General features: G+C 63.8%; 1 protein-coding gene across 1 annotated transcript; it reads right to left on the bottom strand.

Moving 5' to 3' along the window:
• Positions 1 to 579: 579 nt before the first annotated feature.
• On the bottom strand, positions 580 to 11,471 carry SLC16A5 (solute carrier family 16 member 5). Its single transcript, XM_055132763.1, has 6 exons — positions 11,431 to 11,471; positions 9,323 to 9,397; positions 8,769 to 9,022; positions 6,841 to 6,984; positions 4,426 to 5,241; positions 580 to 2,501 (listed from the first exon to the last, which is right to left on the bottom strand). The coding sequence occupies exons 3-6, from the start codon at positions 8,965 to 8,967 to the stop codon at positions 2,251 to 2,253; spliced, it is 1,410 nt and encodes a 469-aa protein (XP_054988738.1). The 5' UTR covers positions 8,968 to 9,022; positions 9,323 to 9,397; positions 11,431 to 11,471; the 3' UTR covers positions 580 to 2,250.
• Between the last annotated feature and the right edge of the window lie 4,800 nt (positions 11,472 to 16,271).

Raw genomic sequence — 16,271 nt, 5'->3', positions numbered from 1 at the left:
AGTAACCGTGTGACCCAAAGAGGCAAAAAATTCGCGTTAGTAGAGCCAGGAGATTGCTCGCCTTGCACGCGGGCGACCCGGGTTCGAGCCCTGGCCCCACCTATGGCCCCAGGAGTCCCGCCAGGAGGGATCCCTAGGGGCAGAGTACACCCTGAGTGCACCCTACCCCTGCCCCTTTGACACCACCTTCTAGGAAGACGGAGGTACCCCAAGCCTTGGGAATCTGGACAATAAAGAATTCGCTGTGGAAACGCTTTTTTTTTTTTTCATTTTTTCCCCTCCTGGCGGTGCTCGGGAGACCGTGTGGGATGGTCCCACCGCTCCCGTGAACCGCTTCAGCAGCCGGGAGCAGAGGCGCTACCACACCCAGATTGTGCTGCAGAATGTCCGTTAAGGGAGCGCCGGGACCTTGGCCAGCGGGCATGTGCCACGGGGCCAGCCCTGGGCCTGGCATGCGGACAGCCAGGGACGGCCCAGCCTCAGGGCGTAGCAGCCTCGGGAAGAATTCAGCAGATCCAAAGACAGCAACCAGGTCTTACCCTGGCACCCGGGAGATATTCCGAAATAGTTCCTGAAAATTTTATTGAAGGAATCTGCCCAGAAATAATTGCTTAATCGTCACAGGTTGGCTTAGCCCTGAATGTTCACTTATTTCTTTCCTTATCAGGAGAAGTCAAGGGCATGGGAGGGCCAGAAAGACATCCAGGGCTGCACGGTGGCTACCAGCACCCCAAGCCTCCAGCTGGGCAAGGCGCGTGCAAGTGGCCACGCCTGGCAATTTATGCGGCACTTTAAATTTGCCCTGAGTGTGACACTAAATTTTTCCCCTAGGAGGGGCCCCAGCATCAGTCCTTAGCCTGGAAAGGAGTCCAGCAGTGCTCAGGTGTTACTCCTGAGTCTGGACCATATGGAATCCGGGGACCGAACTCGGGTCATCCGCGTGCAGGGCACGCGCCCTCCCCGCTGTGCTGTGGCCCTGTAGCTTCCTAAGGACCAGGGTCACAAAATGCTCCCCGGGGCAATTTGCCGCCGGCGCCCCCCCAGATGAATTTCTCTGCCCTACCGTCTCTGGCCAGCAGGGGGCACTCGGCGCAGGGCCCTGGGAAGAAACCCCGGGAGCACGGGGGAACACGCCCGGGGCTGCACTCGGGTCGGGTCGGAAAATTCAAATCGAATCTCCCGATAAGGTTTTCTTGCTGGAGCCTGACTGAGCCTGAATCAACAAACAAGGTCCAGGACCGGGAGCAGCGCCTGCTGAGTCAGAGCTGCGGGGCCCAGGATTGCTGGCCCGGCTCCGCTGCGCTGCAGCCGATTAGCGGGGGTGCCCCTGGCTCTGTGTCCAATCCAAACAGACTCTGTTTTCCCTGCTCGGTCCCCTGCCGGGGCTGGCCAGGGCCGAAGACAGCCAGTCCCCAGGTGATGGCCTCAGGAAAGGGCACCAGCAAAAAAAGAAAAAAAAAAAAAGAAGGTGTGGGGGGATGTTGTGACTTCCTGACCACAGGGGACGGGCGGGGTGCTGGGGAACCCCGGCTGATGCTTGCGGTCCTAGAGGCGGGTGCTGATTGCTTGGTGAGGGTGCATTTCTGAGGCCCCCCGCCAACTCACCCCTCTTATCAGCCCTCTCCCTGCCTGAGACTCTGGAGATGTTCCAACAGGCCCAGCTGGGCGGGGAGGGGGGGCCCACCGACTCCCCTAACCCGGGGATCCCTGCCAGGGGCTCCCCTCCAGCTCTCTGGACGGGAGCCAGGGGAGGGGCCCCACCCAGTACCGGCTCTGTCCAAATCTCACCCCCTGCCGCAGTCTCAGAAGGCAAGGGCGGGGCTGTTTGGGAAGTGGGGGCGTCCAGGAGGGCAGAGGAGGTTGAGGCGGACAGAGAGGAACAGGGAGGGTCAGTGCGGTCTGTTTTTTGTCGTGGCGGGGGGTTGGATCACACCCGGCGATACTCAGGGGTCACTCCTGGCTCTGTGCTCAAGAATCATTCCTGGCGGTGCTCAGTAGACCCCGGAGGATGTCAGGGATCGAACCTGGGTCAGCTGCGTGCAGGGCAAGCGCCCTCCCCGCTGGGCCAGGGCTCCGGGACCCCCCACCCTGTGCCAGCTGAGCCTCACAGGGCCCAGGCCCACCTGCCGGGGACTCTGCCCCCAGCGAGACCTGCTCCTGGACCGTGGCCCTGGCACGGAGGCCCGAGTCCGTCTGGGAGGCTGGCCTCCACCGTGCGCAGCTGGACGTCCAGTTCTCAGGCCTCTGGGCTCAGACGCTGGTCACGCAGGTGACCTCCGTGCTCGGCGGCTTCTTGGCGCCCTCGCTGTCCGCGGGGCTGAGGCTCGGCTCCCGGGCAGCTGCTGGCCCCGCGCCCTCAGCCCCCGCCCGCCGGCCGTGCCGCTCCTTCCTCTGCAGAACATAGAAGCCGCCCCCCATGAAGAGCGCCCCGGAGATGAGGAAGAAGCTGGACATCCAGAAAACGTAACTGAAGTTGTTGTCGGTGGTGTCCAGGAGAAACCCTGAGGGACAGAGGGCGGGAGTCAGGCCCGCTCAGGCGGCCCCGCTGACCGCGCCGGAAGCGCCCTGCCGCGCTGCAGACTGCAGGGAAGGAACTGCAGAATCACATCTGCCCCCACAGCTCTGGGGCCAGGAAGTCGGGGGCACCCGCCCGCCCGCCCCTCCAGCTCACCCCGCTTCTTGGCCTGGAGGACTTCCTTGCAAACTCGGAATTTATCGCCCACCCAAGCACCCCCAAGTCTGCGGTCACTTCTGGAATCCACTGTTGTGTGGCTGCCCCCCAAGGGGGCCAGCGGCTCCCCTGCTCCGAGGCCCCGTCACTCCGCTGCCCAGTGAGCCGGCCCGGGAGGGCCCCGCCGCCCTGCTTGGCTTTGGGTCTTGGAGGCCGCATCCAGCAGTCCGCATGGATGGCCCCAAGCACCAAGCCCGGGGGGGTGGTCCCGGGTTGGGGGGCCCGAAGGGGGGCTCGAGGGTGGGGGTGTCTGAGGGCTTGGAGTCCCCAGGCTCGCCTACGGAGATCACAAACTGATTTCCGCTTTCCTTTCTTTCTGGGGGGCGGGGGCCACACCCAGCGGTGCTCAGGACTCTTTTGTTTGTGTTTGTTTTGTTTTTTGGGGGGTCACACCTGGCGATGCTCAGGGGTCACTCCTGGCTCTGCACTCAGGGATTACTCCCGGCGGTGCTCAGGGGACCCTATGGGATGCTGGGATTCGAACCCGGGTCGGCCGCGTGCAAGGCCAACGCCCTCCCCGCTGTGCTGTCGCTCCAGCCCCTCAGGACTTGCTCTTGGCCGTGCCCAGGGGTCACTCCTGGCGGGGGCTCGGGAGGCCCTAGGGGACGCTGTGCCAGGCAGGTGCCCCCCCGCTGGGCTTCTCGCTGGCCCCGGCTCTGCTTTCACCCCAGCGCTGACGGCCCCCCGGGGCAGGGGACGGAAGGGCTGAAGCCCGTAGCAGCGCAGGCCGCAGCCCTGCCTCCACCCACCGCCCCACCGTCATCCCCGCAGCAGGGATGAAGCGGCAGGTGTGGGGCAGAAGCCGCAGCCCGCGAGGGCCCGGCGCGCGCCCGCAGGCCGAGCTTTGGTCAGTGTTGCAGGGCGGAGCCCCGGTGCCAGGGCCCGAGCCAGGGGCCAAGGGCTGAGCCACAGTGCCAGGGCCCGAGCCAGGGGCTCCCCCGCCAGGCAGCCGCTCGGCCCCCCCACCACATCCCTGGCCCCGAGCCCACAGAGCCACACCCAGCAGCGCTCAGGGGCCGGGCCCGGTCCTCTGCTCCGAGACCTCTCCCAGGGGTGTCTGGGGGACCGCGGGAAGGGGGGCTCCAACCCAGACCCCCTGAACGCAAAGCCTCTGCCCAGCCCTGTGCGCGGCTCCTCCCACCCCCAAACTGACGACTTTAGCTGCTTCTGTTCCGAGCCAGCTGCAGCTCAGGAGTTTTCGGCTGGTGGCCCGGGCCCCACTCGCAGCTCTGTCAAGGGCCCTGGGGTCGCCTGAGAAAAGTCACGGATTCCAGTGACGCGGGGAAGGTGCTGGCCTGGCGCGCAGCTGAACCTGGTTTGATCCCTGGCGTGTCATCAGGTCCCCTGAGCCCCGCCAGGAGTGACCCCTGAGTGCAGAGCCAGGAGTCAGCCCTGTGCCTCGTCGGGGGTGGCCCAAAACCAAGTAAAAATCACCACGACCGAGGCAGGATCGATAAAAGCACAGCGGGGAGGGCGTTGGCCTTGCATGCGGCCGACCCGGGTTCGATTCCCAGCATCCCCTAGTGTCCCCTGAGCACTGCCAGGGGTAATTCCTGAGTGCAGAGCCAGGAGTGACCCCTGAGCATCACCGGGTGGGACCCAAATAGGAAAAAAAAGAAAAGAGAATGCCCACAAGGAACAACCAGAAGTCCCCGCTCCGGCCCCCCTCCCGGCAGCCCGTCCCAGGGCCTCACCAGCCAGCGGCGGGGAGACGAGGATGGAGACGCTCTCGAGGACGGTGAAGAGGCCCAGGGCGCTGGAGAAGCGGTCCATGGGGACGAGGTCCATGAGGACCTGGAAGAGGAGGGCGCCGATGCCGCCCATGGACACGCTGTACACCAGGCAGTAGCCCACCAGCACCGGGAAGTCGGCGGAGGCCACGCACACCAGGTTGGTGAGGCCGTTGAGCAGCACGGCCGCGCTGAAGAGGTACTTGCGGTGGCGCGCGCAGTCCCGGCGGCCGCCCAGCAGCCCGGCCAGCGGCCGCAGGAAGATGTTGCTGAAGCCGATGATGGAGATGAGCAGGGCGGCCTGGTGCTCGGGCACGCCGTGCCGCCGGGCGTAGGGCACCAGGAAGACGTGGGGCAGCGGGAAGCCCAGGATCATCCACACGACGCCCAGCGTGTACACGCGGTAGGCCGCGTTCTGCCGCAGCACGTCGAAGGCCAGGTGGCGCCCGGCGGCGCGGCCGCACGCGGCCAGGCAGCCCGGGCCGGGGGTCTTGGGCGGCCGCGGGGGCCCCGCCGGCGCCTCGGGGGGGGCGGCCGCGCCGGGGGCCACGGGCCTCAGGACGGCCCCGCACACGCAGCAGTGCAGCAGGACCCCCCCGAAGAGCAGGAAGGTGCCCCTCCAGCCCAGCGCCTCCAGGAGGGCGCGCGAGAGCAGCGGCCAGAGCGTGATGCCCAGCGACACGCCCACGGAGGCCAGCGCGTTGGCCAGCGCGCGGCGGCGGGAGAAGTAGAGCCCCAGCACCGTGATGCTCGACTGGAAGCTGAAGCACATGCCCAGGCCTGCGGGGGGGACAGGAGGCCCGGCTGGACGGGGCGGGGGAGGGCACGGCCTCGGCTCCGCCCGCCCCACCCCTGCACTCAGCGCAGGGAGACCCCGCACGCCGGACGCGCGGTCGCATCTCTTCCCCCCTGCCTAGACTTTTCCTTTCGGTTCGTTCCTTTGGGGGCCACGCCCCGCGGTGCTCAGGGCTGACTCCTGACTCTGCACTCGGGGACGGCTCCTGGCGGGGTGCGGGGGACCGACTGGGGTGCCGGGGCCTGCCAGGTGCAAGGCCAGCGCCGTCTGCGCTGTGCTACCACTCTGACCCTTCCAGAACGTTCCTTGCCAAGACATCCACAGCACGGGGGCCCGGGAGGCACTACAGAGGTTTCATTCCCAGCACGGCAGGGTCCCGAGTCTGTGGGTGCCGCCCTGGAGGGCCCTGAGCACCGCCGGGTGTGGCCCCAGAGAGTCCGGGGGTCACCCAGGATCACTTTCCTGATGCCAACTTTTCTTCCCCAGGACCTTTGCACTTCCTTCGCCTGAGACTGCTCCTCGCCCTGCTCAGCTCAGCTGTCATCTCCCCCAAAGGCCTCTCCAGCACCCCCCAACTCCCCCACGCAGCAGAACTTGCTAGAAGGGAGCTGGAGGGCAGGCTGTGACCGCTGGGGGCCCCCAGCCTGTTTCCCCTCTGACTTCCTCAGTGGCCATCGGGCCTATTTCCTTCCTCCCAGCTGACCACCGGCCTCTGCGGTGACCGCAGCTGTGACCCACCAAAACGGGCCTGGCGTGTGGCCAACTCCAGTTCGATCCCTGGAACCACCTATAGTCCCTCAAGCACCAACAGGACTGACCCCTGCGCACCGCTGGGTGTGGCCCAAAATATACCTCCACAATCAAAAGAAGTTCAAGGCGGGGAGGAGCTAGAGCACAGCCACCCCCGGCCCCAAGCCCAGCTAGAAGCGATCCAGGAGCACTGGGCCAAGAGTCAGGTTTGAGCACCTCCAGGTGTGGCCCAGCGGCAGGAAGGGACGTGGAAAGCCACGGACCGCGGGGCGCAGGGGCCAGCATGCGGGCAGCGCTCACACTCCCAAGCCGGGGGAGGGGCGTGGCGGGTGTGGTGGGGGTACAGCCCCCTGCGGACCCCCAGCCCTTTTTTCCTCTTTTGGGTCACACCGGAGATGCTCAGAGGTTACTCCTGACTCTGCACTCAGGACTCACTCCTGGCAGTGCTCGGCCGCGTGCCAGGGAAACGCCCTCCCCGCTGTCCTATCGCTCCGGCCCTGCCCCTCGAACCCTTCTGGCCTCTGCGTGGCTGTCTGCTCCGTCTGGAAGCTTCTTCCCGGGACTCACGCTGCCCCCAGGGACCCGGGCAGGGCTTCTCCGCCCACCTGCCCACCCCGCACCCCCCTTTCCGGCCCACATGGGGTCTCCCGCACCTCCGACCCCCACCATGCCCACGCCCCCCACCAGGGCCATCTCAGGCTCCATGGCCGCCCCGCCAGGACACAGAAAGCCCCTCCGTGCTGGTGGGTGGCTGATGGTCCCAGCCCCAGGGGACAGGAACCCCGTCTCCCCCACCCCCTGCACCCCAAAATGCTCCGGGGGGGACGTGGCACCTGAGATGAGGCCTGCCGTCACGTAGAGCGCCCAGAGGCTCTGGCAGAAGGAACTGGCCGCCATGCCCAGGCAGGCCAGCAGGCCGCCCAGCATCATGGTCACTCGGCAGCCGAAGCGCTCCACCAGGATGCTGCAGAGGGGACCTGCGGGGACGGGGGGAGGGGCGTGAGGAGGGCGCAGGGTGAGGGGGTCCGGGACCTGAGGAGGGCGCAGGGTGAGGCGGGTCCAGGACCTGGCCAGGAAGCTCACAGGGCAGCCTGGCACCCCTGGCGGGGCCTCCAGTCGCCACCCCACCATACACCAGCCAGGTGTGCCCTCTCCAGGCCTCAGTTTCCCCTCGGTGAGCTCACACCAGGACGTGCCTGACCACCGCTGTAAGGGGAGGCGGGACCACCCGGTCCTGGTCTCGGTGCCCCAGGCTCAATACGGTACAAGCACCAAGAACCAGAACATAAGGGGGGCTGGGGTGGCAGGACAGCGGGGGGCGTGGAGCATTTGCACACCCAACCCGAGTCTGAACCCCGGCATGCCGTGTGGTTCCCGGAGCACCGCCAGGAGTGAGTCCTGAGCACTGCAGGGCGTGAAACAAGCAAGCAAGCAGGACGGGGTGTGGGGCGACAGGGCAGCAGTTCCAGCTCCGGCTCTGCGCGGCCAACCTGGGCTCAGTCCCTGGGACCCCACGTGGCCCCCTGAGCCCACCAGGAGGGACCCCTGAGCACAGAGTCCGGAGTAGCCCGAGCATCTCCTGGCATGCGCTTCCCCCCAAATAACAAAACCAAACCCCCAAATCCCACTGGTCTCAGCACTGACCCACAGACAGTGCGGCGGGGTGGGGCCAGGGCGACGGGCAGCCGGGAGGGCACTTGCCAAGCACGCGGCTGGCCTGGGTTCGGCTAGAGGGAGTGGACGTGACCTCTGACCTGCAGGGCTCCCCACCCCCATGCCTGGGCCCCACTGGGGCAAGGTGACATTGGAGAAAGGCCTGAGTCACTGAGCTGAGCAGGAGGGGAGGGCGGCCCCGGCCCCTCCCAGCGGGAGCACCCTGGGGTGCGGCCCAGGGGTCCAGTGCCCGAGGCGGCGAGTGGCCCCTGCAGCCGCGCACGCCAGCTGCATCTCAGCACCGAGCCCCGGGAACCCTGGCAAGTTCTGCAGCCAGAGCCCCAATGCCCTCAAGGTGACCGTTTTCACCCCCCCTGGAAGAGCAGGGGCTGCGGTGGGCCGAGAGTCAGAGAGGGGGGAAGGGGGAGAGGGAAGAGGTGAGAGGTGAGAGGAGGGAGGGGGGAGGCAGGGGGAGAGGAGGAGGAACGCCTGATTGGAGTAATGAGACTAACTAATGGGCACAAGGCTTGGGGGCTTCCGGCAGCCCTCCCTCGGACCCCCGAGCCCTCCCACGGACCCCCACTCCTGGCTGCCCCCTCCCCGCAGACTCAGAGGCCTCCCTGGCTCGGGACCTAAGCCCCGGCCCTTCCCGGCGCGACCTGTCATCCACAAGGCCTGAATGACAGAGGAGCGGGCCAGGTGGAGGGAGTGTCCGGAAACCAGGGTGCTGGTGACGGGCCCACACCCCTGGGGGCGCCCCGGGGCTGTCACGCGGCTGACGGGTGTCCCACAGCCCGCGGGGCAGCCCTGCCCGCCCTGCTAGAGGGGGCGATGCCAGGAGCCCCCCCCCCCGGCTGGGGATGCCCTCGGACCTGCTGTGCCCCCCCCCCGTCTCCTGCAGCCCCCGACGGGGTCTCCACGCCCCACAGCTGCGGCCATTCCCCGCGGGTCTCCTGATCGTGCCCAGGACCCCCTGCAGGAGGGGTCGGCGCCCACCTCCCGCCCTGGCCCTGCAGGGAAGTCAGGGCTCGGGAGGGTCCCGGGCGGAGTGTGCCATCCGTCCATGGCGTCCCCCTGCCCGGGCCCCTCGCCCCCCCCCGCCGCTCACCGCCCGCGTGCAGCATGGCCGTCAGGATGGACGGGAACCACGAGGTCTGGCTGTTGCTGGCCTGGAACTGGCGCTGCAGGTCGTCGAAGAAGACGCCGATGCAGGGCGGGAAGCCCAGCGTGAGCGCCTGGGTCACCACGGCGGCCAGCAGCACCACCCAGGCCCAGCCGCCCTCCGCGCGCGCCGGGGCCCGGGACATGGTCTGCGGGGGGCCCGCGGCCAGGAGCTCAGCCCGGGGCCGCCGCCCGGGCCACCTGCGGAGGGAAGAGCGCGAGGCTGCCACCTCCCTTCCCCGCGTGCGACAGGTGTCACCGAGGGGCACCGCCCCCTGGGAGGTGGCCCACGCGCTGCCCCTGGCACCCACCCCCTTTCACCCACTTCCTACAGCCGGGGGGCGGGAGGGGCGGGCAGGTGAGTGGTGGCCGGGGGCCAGGGGGCCGTCACCTGGTGCTCTGCCAGGACGGCCCGGGGCCCGGCCCGCCGTGAGCACCTCTCCCGAGCACCTCAGGAGCCCCTACGCGCCCCCCGCCCGCACACACAGAGCATTTTCAAACCTTCAGGTCTTTCGCAACGCCCCACGAACAGCAAAGTTCACGGTCAGCGCGTCCGGCGGGCCGGCTGGGTGGAGCCTGGGGAGACGGAGCAAGGGCGGCCAGCCGGCAGCCGCGAGGAGGAGGAGGAGGAGGAGGAGGAGGAGGAGGAGGAGGAGGAGGAGGAGGAGCAGGAGGCGCACCTCAAGTTCCTGGGCGCTGCCCCCCCAACGGCTGCTCCTGCCAGGACCGCGTCCAGAGGCTGTGCGGTGAGCGACCCCCCCATACCCCCTCCCCGCCCACTGCTTTGGCTCTGCGCTCTCCCTCGCCCCCAGACGAGCCCATCCGGACTCACGGGCTGGCACGGGGTACACGGACTCCACAGAACCTCCCGCTCTGTCCTGTGTCACCCCAGGCCACCAGCGGGCCACTCCCCACCGCAAAGGTTGTCTGGGGGGACCCAGAGCCCCGCACCTGCTCCCCAGCACCCCACAGCCCTCCCGCGCCAGGCTCCCCGCAGGGGCAGGCCCAGGGGGGTCCCCAGCCCCAGAGCTGTGGGGGCCCCACCTCCTCCGCCCCACCGGCCCCTGGAAAGGCAGGGGAGGCTGGAAACCCGAAACCTCCGCTTCCTGCCAGAGACAGACAGACAGACAGACAGACTGCCGCCTCCGTGCACCCCAGGTGAGTGAGCTCCCGGGACCCATCTCAGATCCCAGTGAGCCTGTGTGTGTGTGTGTGTGTGTGTGCATGTGTGTTTGTGTGTGTGAGAGACAGGGAGATGTGTGTGTGAGACCTCAGCTCAGAGTCTGTACGTATTCATGTGAATGTGTGTGTATACGTGTGTGAGACTGTGTGCATGAGCGTATGTGTGTGTATATGTGTGAGTGCGTGAGATTGCGTGTGTGTATGTGAATGTGTGTGTTTATGTGTGAATGTGACCCTGTGTGTGTGACCTCAGCTCAGAGTTTGTGTGTATTTTTGTGAATGTATGTATATGTGTGTGAGACTGTGTATGAGCGTGTGTGACTGTATGTATATGTGCATGAGACTGTGTGTATATGAATGTGTTTATGTGTAAATGTGACCCTATGTGTGTGTGACCTCAGCTCTGAGTTTTGTGTATATTTATGTGAATGTGTGTATTTATGTGTGTGTGACCCTGTGTTTCTGTGTGTCTGTGTGTGTGTATCTGTGGGTGAGTATGTCTGTGTTTGTGTGTCTGTATCTGTGTGTATATCTGTGTGTCTGTGTCTCTGTGTGTGTGTCTCTGTGTGTATCTGTGTGTCTATGTGTGTATACCTGTGTCTGTGTGTGTGTCTCTGTGTGTGTGTGTGTGTGTGTGTGAGTGGGACCTGCAGCTCCTCCCTCCCTCCCAGGACCTATGTCACATCTGTCCCTAGACGCTCCTTCTCCCCCGCCAGCCCCCAGTGCTCCATCTCTGGCAGCTGCGACTCCAGACAAGCCTCACCAGCCAGTGGCCTGGCCCCTTCCAGGGTGACGGTCCCCCAGGGGAACAGCCACCAGCAGCGGCTGATCCCAGGGGAACCCTCCAGTCAGCCCCTCTCAGCCCCCCATGTGCCCTCTTACCCCGCCTGCCCCCGCCCGCCTTCCTCTACCACTCTGACCCCGAGGGGAGGCGGGGAGACCCCAGAGCGGATAGGTGGGGACCCTCCCAGGGTCCTCGCCCTGCCCCGCCCCTGGAGAGGTCTCAGCCCTGCTCCAGCGTCTCTTCCCGAGGGGGCCTGGGGGTCTGGCCTCCCCTGGCTCTGGCTGGTACCTCAACGTCCCTCCTGCCTCCAGGCCTCCCGATGACCAGGCAGAAGCCAGGAACCCTCTGCCCTCGGTCCCGGGGGCCCCCAGAGTCCCGGCACAGCTGGTTCCCCCAAGCCCCTCAGCAGCCTGGCCGCAGAGGCTCCAAAATCCACCACCAGACAGAGGCGGACGGGCCCCCTCGGCAGTGACCGCACAGGGGCTAGGCGGCCCGGGCTACCCGTCCCCTCCCTCGTCATCCCCCATCGAAACCATGATTTGCTTCTTCTTCCCGCCCCCTCCCCACTTCCGACACTCCACGAGGGGACCAACACGCCCCCCAGACAGCCAGCCTCAGGCGAGCTCAGAGTGACCAGACCCACCTGTGCTTCCCAGGGGGCAAGGGGCAAGCAAGCCCTGGACCCCCGCTGGCCCAGCTTCCTGGCGCGTGAGTCCATTCCAGAGGGCCAGAGCCGGCGCGGCGGAGAGCAGGGGCGCAGGAGCCGGGGTCTGGGCAGGGAGCACCCCTGGCGGCGGGAGCACGGCACCCTCACTTCCTGAGAAGGGCCGTTTCTGGCAGGGGAGGCTGCCGGCCTTAGCCATCAGGGATGCCCCCAGCCCCGAGTGGAGCCATCGCTGGGTGCCAGGGCTTAGGGCTGGGTGTGTGGGCAGGGTCACAGCTCCCGGTCAAGGCTTGTCCTCCAGGCCCTTCCCCGGCCCTTCCCACTGGCCAGCCCAGCTGCGCCCCCTCTTCCGCGGTGAGAGGGACCCAGAGCCTCCAGCCCCAGAGGCGAAGGAGGGACCCGGCTTAGCCCCTGGACACCCCGCCCTGGACCCTAGAGCCAGGCAGGAGGGGAGCCCGGCGGCCCCGCCCCGGAGACCTCCGACACGTGGCCAGCTGCGGGCCCCCGTCTGGTTTCAGTCTGGGGCTTCAGGCCCCCACTCCCACCTCCTGGGGTACTGGGGCTCCGGGGCAGCCCTGGGGTGCGGCCGTGCAGGGCCGAGGGGGCTCGGGAGAAGCTCGCCCCGGCCCGGGGAGCCCGAGCCCGCAGGTCGGGGCAGAGTTAAGACTCTTTTTGGAGCTCGCCCCTGAGCCCATCATAGGCGGGAAGGGAGCCGGGCGGCCCACAGCGGGGCGCTGACCGGGAGCACGGCGCGAGGACGCCGAGGAGGGGGCCCCCTCCCCGGCTCACCGGCGCGCACCCCCGGGCTGCCGGGCGGCTCCACTCCCGCCGCGCGCGGCTTCCCGGAGGAGGCGGCAGGACGCGGGGGCTCGAGGCGCGGGCTGGGGCGGGGCCAAAGCGACCGGGAGGGGTGAGGGGCGGGGCCAACGCGGCTGGGCGGGGTTGAGGGCGGGGCGAAGGCGACTAGGCGGGGAGGGCGGGGCTAATGGAGGGCGGGGCTAATGCGGGGCGAGGCCTCCCGGGGATTCGCAGCCTGAAGAGTGAGGCGGGGCGGGGCCTGCCGCGTCCCTGGTGCTGATGTATTTGCATCCTATTAGCATGTTCTTTGCATGTCAGTAACGTGTTGGTTGCCTAAGCCACGCGCTTCCTCTCAGGCTTCTTGACTTTTCTGCCAGAGGTTCTAGGTTCCCAGGAGAAGAAAGGAGCACGATTAGTCTCTCCCCTCCCAAAGGGCAAAGGGCGTGAGCTGGGAGGACGGGTGGGGGCGTCCGTTCCTCCCGGGTTAGCTGCCCAGAGGATGGACGTGCAGCTCGATGGACTCGGATTGAGAACAAACCTTCACAGTGTTGGCTTGCACGAAGCTGCGGCCACAGTCCGCTGTCCCGGGGCTGGACTTTCCAGCCGCGGGTGAAAGGATGCTGTGACATATGGGTATTGACGCGGGAAAGAGTGAGGTCAGATATCTGCAGCGAGAGAGAGAGAGAGAGAGAGAGAGAGAGAGAGTACAGTGGGGAGGGCGTTTGCCTTGCACATGCTGACGCGGGTTCAATTCCCAGCATCCCATATGGTCCCCCAAGGACCGCCAGGAGTAACTCCTGAGTGCAAAGCCAGGAGTAAATCTCCGGGTATGACCCGAAAAGCAAAATAAATAATTAAATAGAAAGAAAGAAACGTTCGTGTTCATCGTCTTGACATTGGGAGAGACAGTAGATTCTCAGATACTACACCAAAGCACTTGTGACAGGACCAGAGAGATAGTACAGAGGATAAGGCACCGCCTTGCACGCAGCTGAACAGAGTTCCCCTGACCTCGCCAGGGGGGTGATCTCTGAGCACAGAGCCGAGAGTAGGCTTTGCATCTGGGAGCCCCTAATTTGATCCCCAACACCTCCAGGGCACTCGAGCACCACGTGTAATTCCAAGCCAATAATAATAATAATAATAATAATAGTAATAACTGAGGCAGAGAGTAGCACAGGGGGTGAGGTGCCTGTCTTGCATGATGCCCTGGTTTGATCCTCAACACCTCAGGTGATCCCCTGAGCCCCACCAGGAGCGATCCCTGGGCACAGAGTTAGGGCTAGCCCCTTAGTACCTAGAGTTAAAGCCCCCCAAGACCCCTAAGTAATACAAATAAAAGAAATAAAGAAATGAAACACCAGAAGGAAAATAAAAGAACCCTCCTAATGGCAGAAAGTAACGGAAAATCAGGTACGTGGAAAGAAGCTTGTATCAATGTGATATAAATAGCTCATAACTCAACAATAAAAAGACGAGTAACAACAAAAAAGAGCAAATAACCCTCACAGGTGGGCGGGGCCTTTTCGCCTCTGGAGAAGCTCATGTTCTCTCTTGAACGCATCTTTCTCTCTCTCATATGCCTCTAAGAAAATCATCCCTCTTTCCTTTTCTTTGAGGGGAGGGAACATCCAGCGAAGCTCAGGGCTTCCTCCTGGCTCTGCACCCAGGAATCCCTCCTGGTGGTGTGCTGGGGGACCATATGAGAGGCCGGAGATCCAGCCCAGGTTGGCCACGGCCACATGCTAGGCAAGCGCTCTACCTGCTGTTATATCTCTTTGGCCCCTAAAAAAATCTCTCTGAGGGGGCTGGAGAGATAGCACAGCGGGTAGGGCGTTTGCCTTGCATGCGGCCGACCTGGGTTCAAATCCCAGCATCCCATATGGTCCCTTGAGTACGGCCAGGGGTAATTCCTGAGTGCAGAGCCAGGAGTAACCCCTGTGCATCACCAGGTGTGACCCAAAAAGCAAAAAAAAAATAAAAAAATCTCTCTGAATAATGCTACTTTACTTCACAAAAAAGAAAAAAAAAAGAAAAGGGTGATTTGGAGAGCTAGTCCGGGAGTAAACCACTTGCCTTGCACCTGGCTGATCCCAGGTTTTCTTGTTTGTTTGGGATTGGGGGCGCACACCCAGCGGTGCTCGGGGGTTATTTCTGGCTCTGTACTCAAGAATGACTCGTAGTGATGGCTCAGGGGGTCATGTAGGATGCAGTTCTCGAACCTGGGACAGCCACGTACGAAGCGAGCTCCATCCCTGCTGGACTACTTCTCCGGCCCGGACTGATTCCACCTCCTGCTCCTATATGATCCCTGGCACCGCCTCTGGTCCCCTTAGCCCTGCCAGCAATGACCCCGAGCACAGAGCCAGGAGAAGGCCCTGCGGACTGCTGGGTGTGACTCCAAATCCCCCAAGAAATGAAAAGTTAACGGCCAAGGGTTCATGCCCTCGACTTCATGCGGCTGATCCCATTCAATCCTCAGCACGAACGCTTCCCTGGGCATCACCAGAAGTGAAGCCTGAGCTGGAAATAGCCCCAGACGCTGCTGGGCATAGCTCAAGACCTCCCCCCGAATAGATAAATAAATATAGGGGAAGGAGGGCGGCTGGGCGGGAGCATACTGCAGTGCCCCAGGGCCCTGGGCACAGCCCCAGCCCCACCTGCTCACTGCCAGGGGTGGCCTGGACTGAAAAAGAGCAAATGGGTGGGCCGGAGAGGTGGAACAGCGGGGAGGATGCTTGCCCTATGCATGGCCAACTGGGGTTCAATCCCTGGCGCTCCATCTGTCCCCCCACCTCACCAGGAGTGACCCCTGAGTGCAGAAACAGGAGTAAGCCCTGAGCGCAGCCAGCTGTGGCCCAGAAGATTAAAAAAAAAAAAAAGCTTAAAATGAAAGAAAAGAGTGTTAGCACATCGGGGAGGGTGTTTGCCTTGCACATGGCCGACCAGGGTTCAATTCCAAGCATCCCATATGGTCCCCTGAGCACTGCCAGGAGTAATTCCTGAGTGCAGAGCCAGGAGTAACCCCTGTGCATTGCCAGGTGTGAGAAAGAGAGAAAGAAAGAAAGAAAGAAAGAAAGAAAGAAAGAAAGAAAGAAAGAAAGAAAGAAAGAAAGAAAGAAAGAAAGAAAGAAAGAAGAGAGAGAGAGAGAGAGAGAGAGAGAGAAAGAAAGAAAGAAAGAAAGAAAGAAAGAAAGAAAGGAAGGAAGGAAGGAAGGAAGGAAGGAAGGAAGGAAGAAAGAAAGAAAGGAAAGAAAGAAAGAAAGAAAGAAAGAAAGAAAGAAAGAAAGAAAGAAAGAAAGAAAGAAAGAAAGAAAGAAAGAAAGAAAGAAAGAAAGAAAGAAAGGAAGGAAGGAAGGAAGGAAGGAAGGAAGAAAGGCAAAGGACTAGAGTAAAATTTGATCAAAGTTGGGGCCGGAGAGATAGTCCAGCGGGGAGGCCGCTTGCCTTACACGTGACCGACTCTGGCTGATCCCCGCAGCCACAGCATCCCCTGAGCGCCACCAGGAGCAATCCCTGAGCACAGAGCCAGCAGTCAGCCCTGAGCATCGCCAGGTGTGGCCCAAACATGAAAAAGAAAGAAACTATGCCAAAGTAAATATGTAAGAGGCCCCCAAAGTAATGATGTGGCAAAAAATATGCGGAACATCATTAATCACCAAGGAAAAGCAAATCAAAACCGCAGGGAAATCTTTTGGCTTCTGGGTTCATCGCCATGAGTCACGTGCCGCAGCGCGTTCACTGACTTGCAGCTAGTGGGTGGGTGGGTGGGGCACCTCCCGGCTCACCCTGGGGCTCCAGGGTACAGAGGCGGGCATGGGTGGGGCATTGTAAGGTCTGAACTGCAGTATGGCGGGCAGGGCGCTGGCCGTGCATGTGGCCAACCCAGATTCCATCCCTGGCGTCCCATAGGGTCCCCTGAGCCCCACCAGGAGTGACCCCTGAGAGCAGAGCCAGGAGTAAGCCCCGAGTACCACCAGGTGTGGCCCCAACCCCAAACGCACCACCAGCAGTGGCTCTGC

The sequence above is a fragment of the Sorex araneus genome, chromosome 3 (assembly GCF_027595985.1).
Source record: "Sorex araneus isolate mSorAra2 chromosome 3, mSorAra2.pri, whole genome shotgun sequence".
In the NCBI taxonomy this organism is placed as follows: domain Eukaryota; kingdom Metazoa; phylum Chordata; class Mammalia; order Eulipotyphla; family Soricidae; genus Sorex; species Sorex araneus.
The sequence above is the reverse complement of the archived record's forward strand: the minus strand, read 5'-3'. Positions and strand labels throughout refer to the sequence as shown.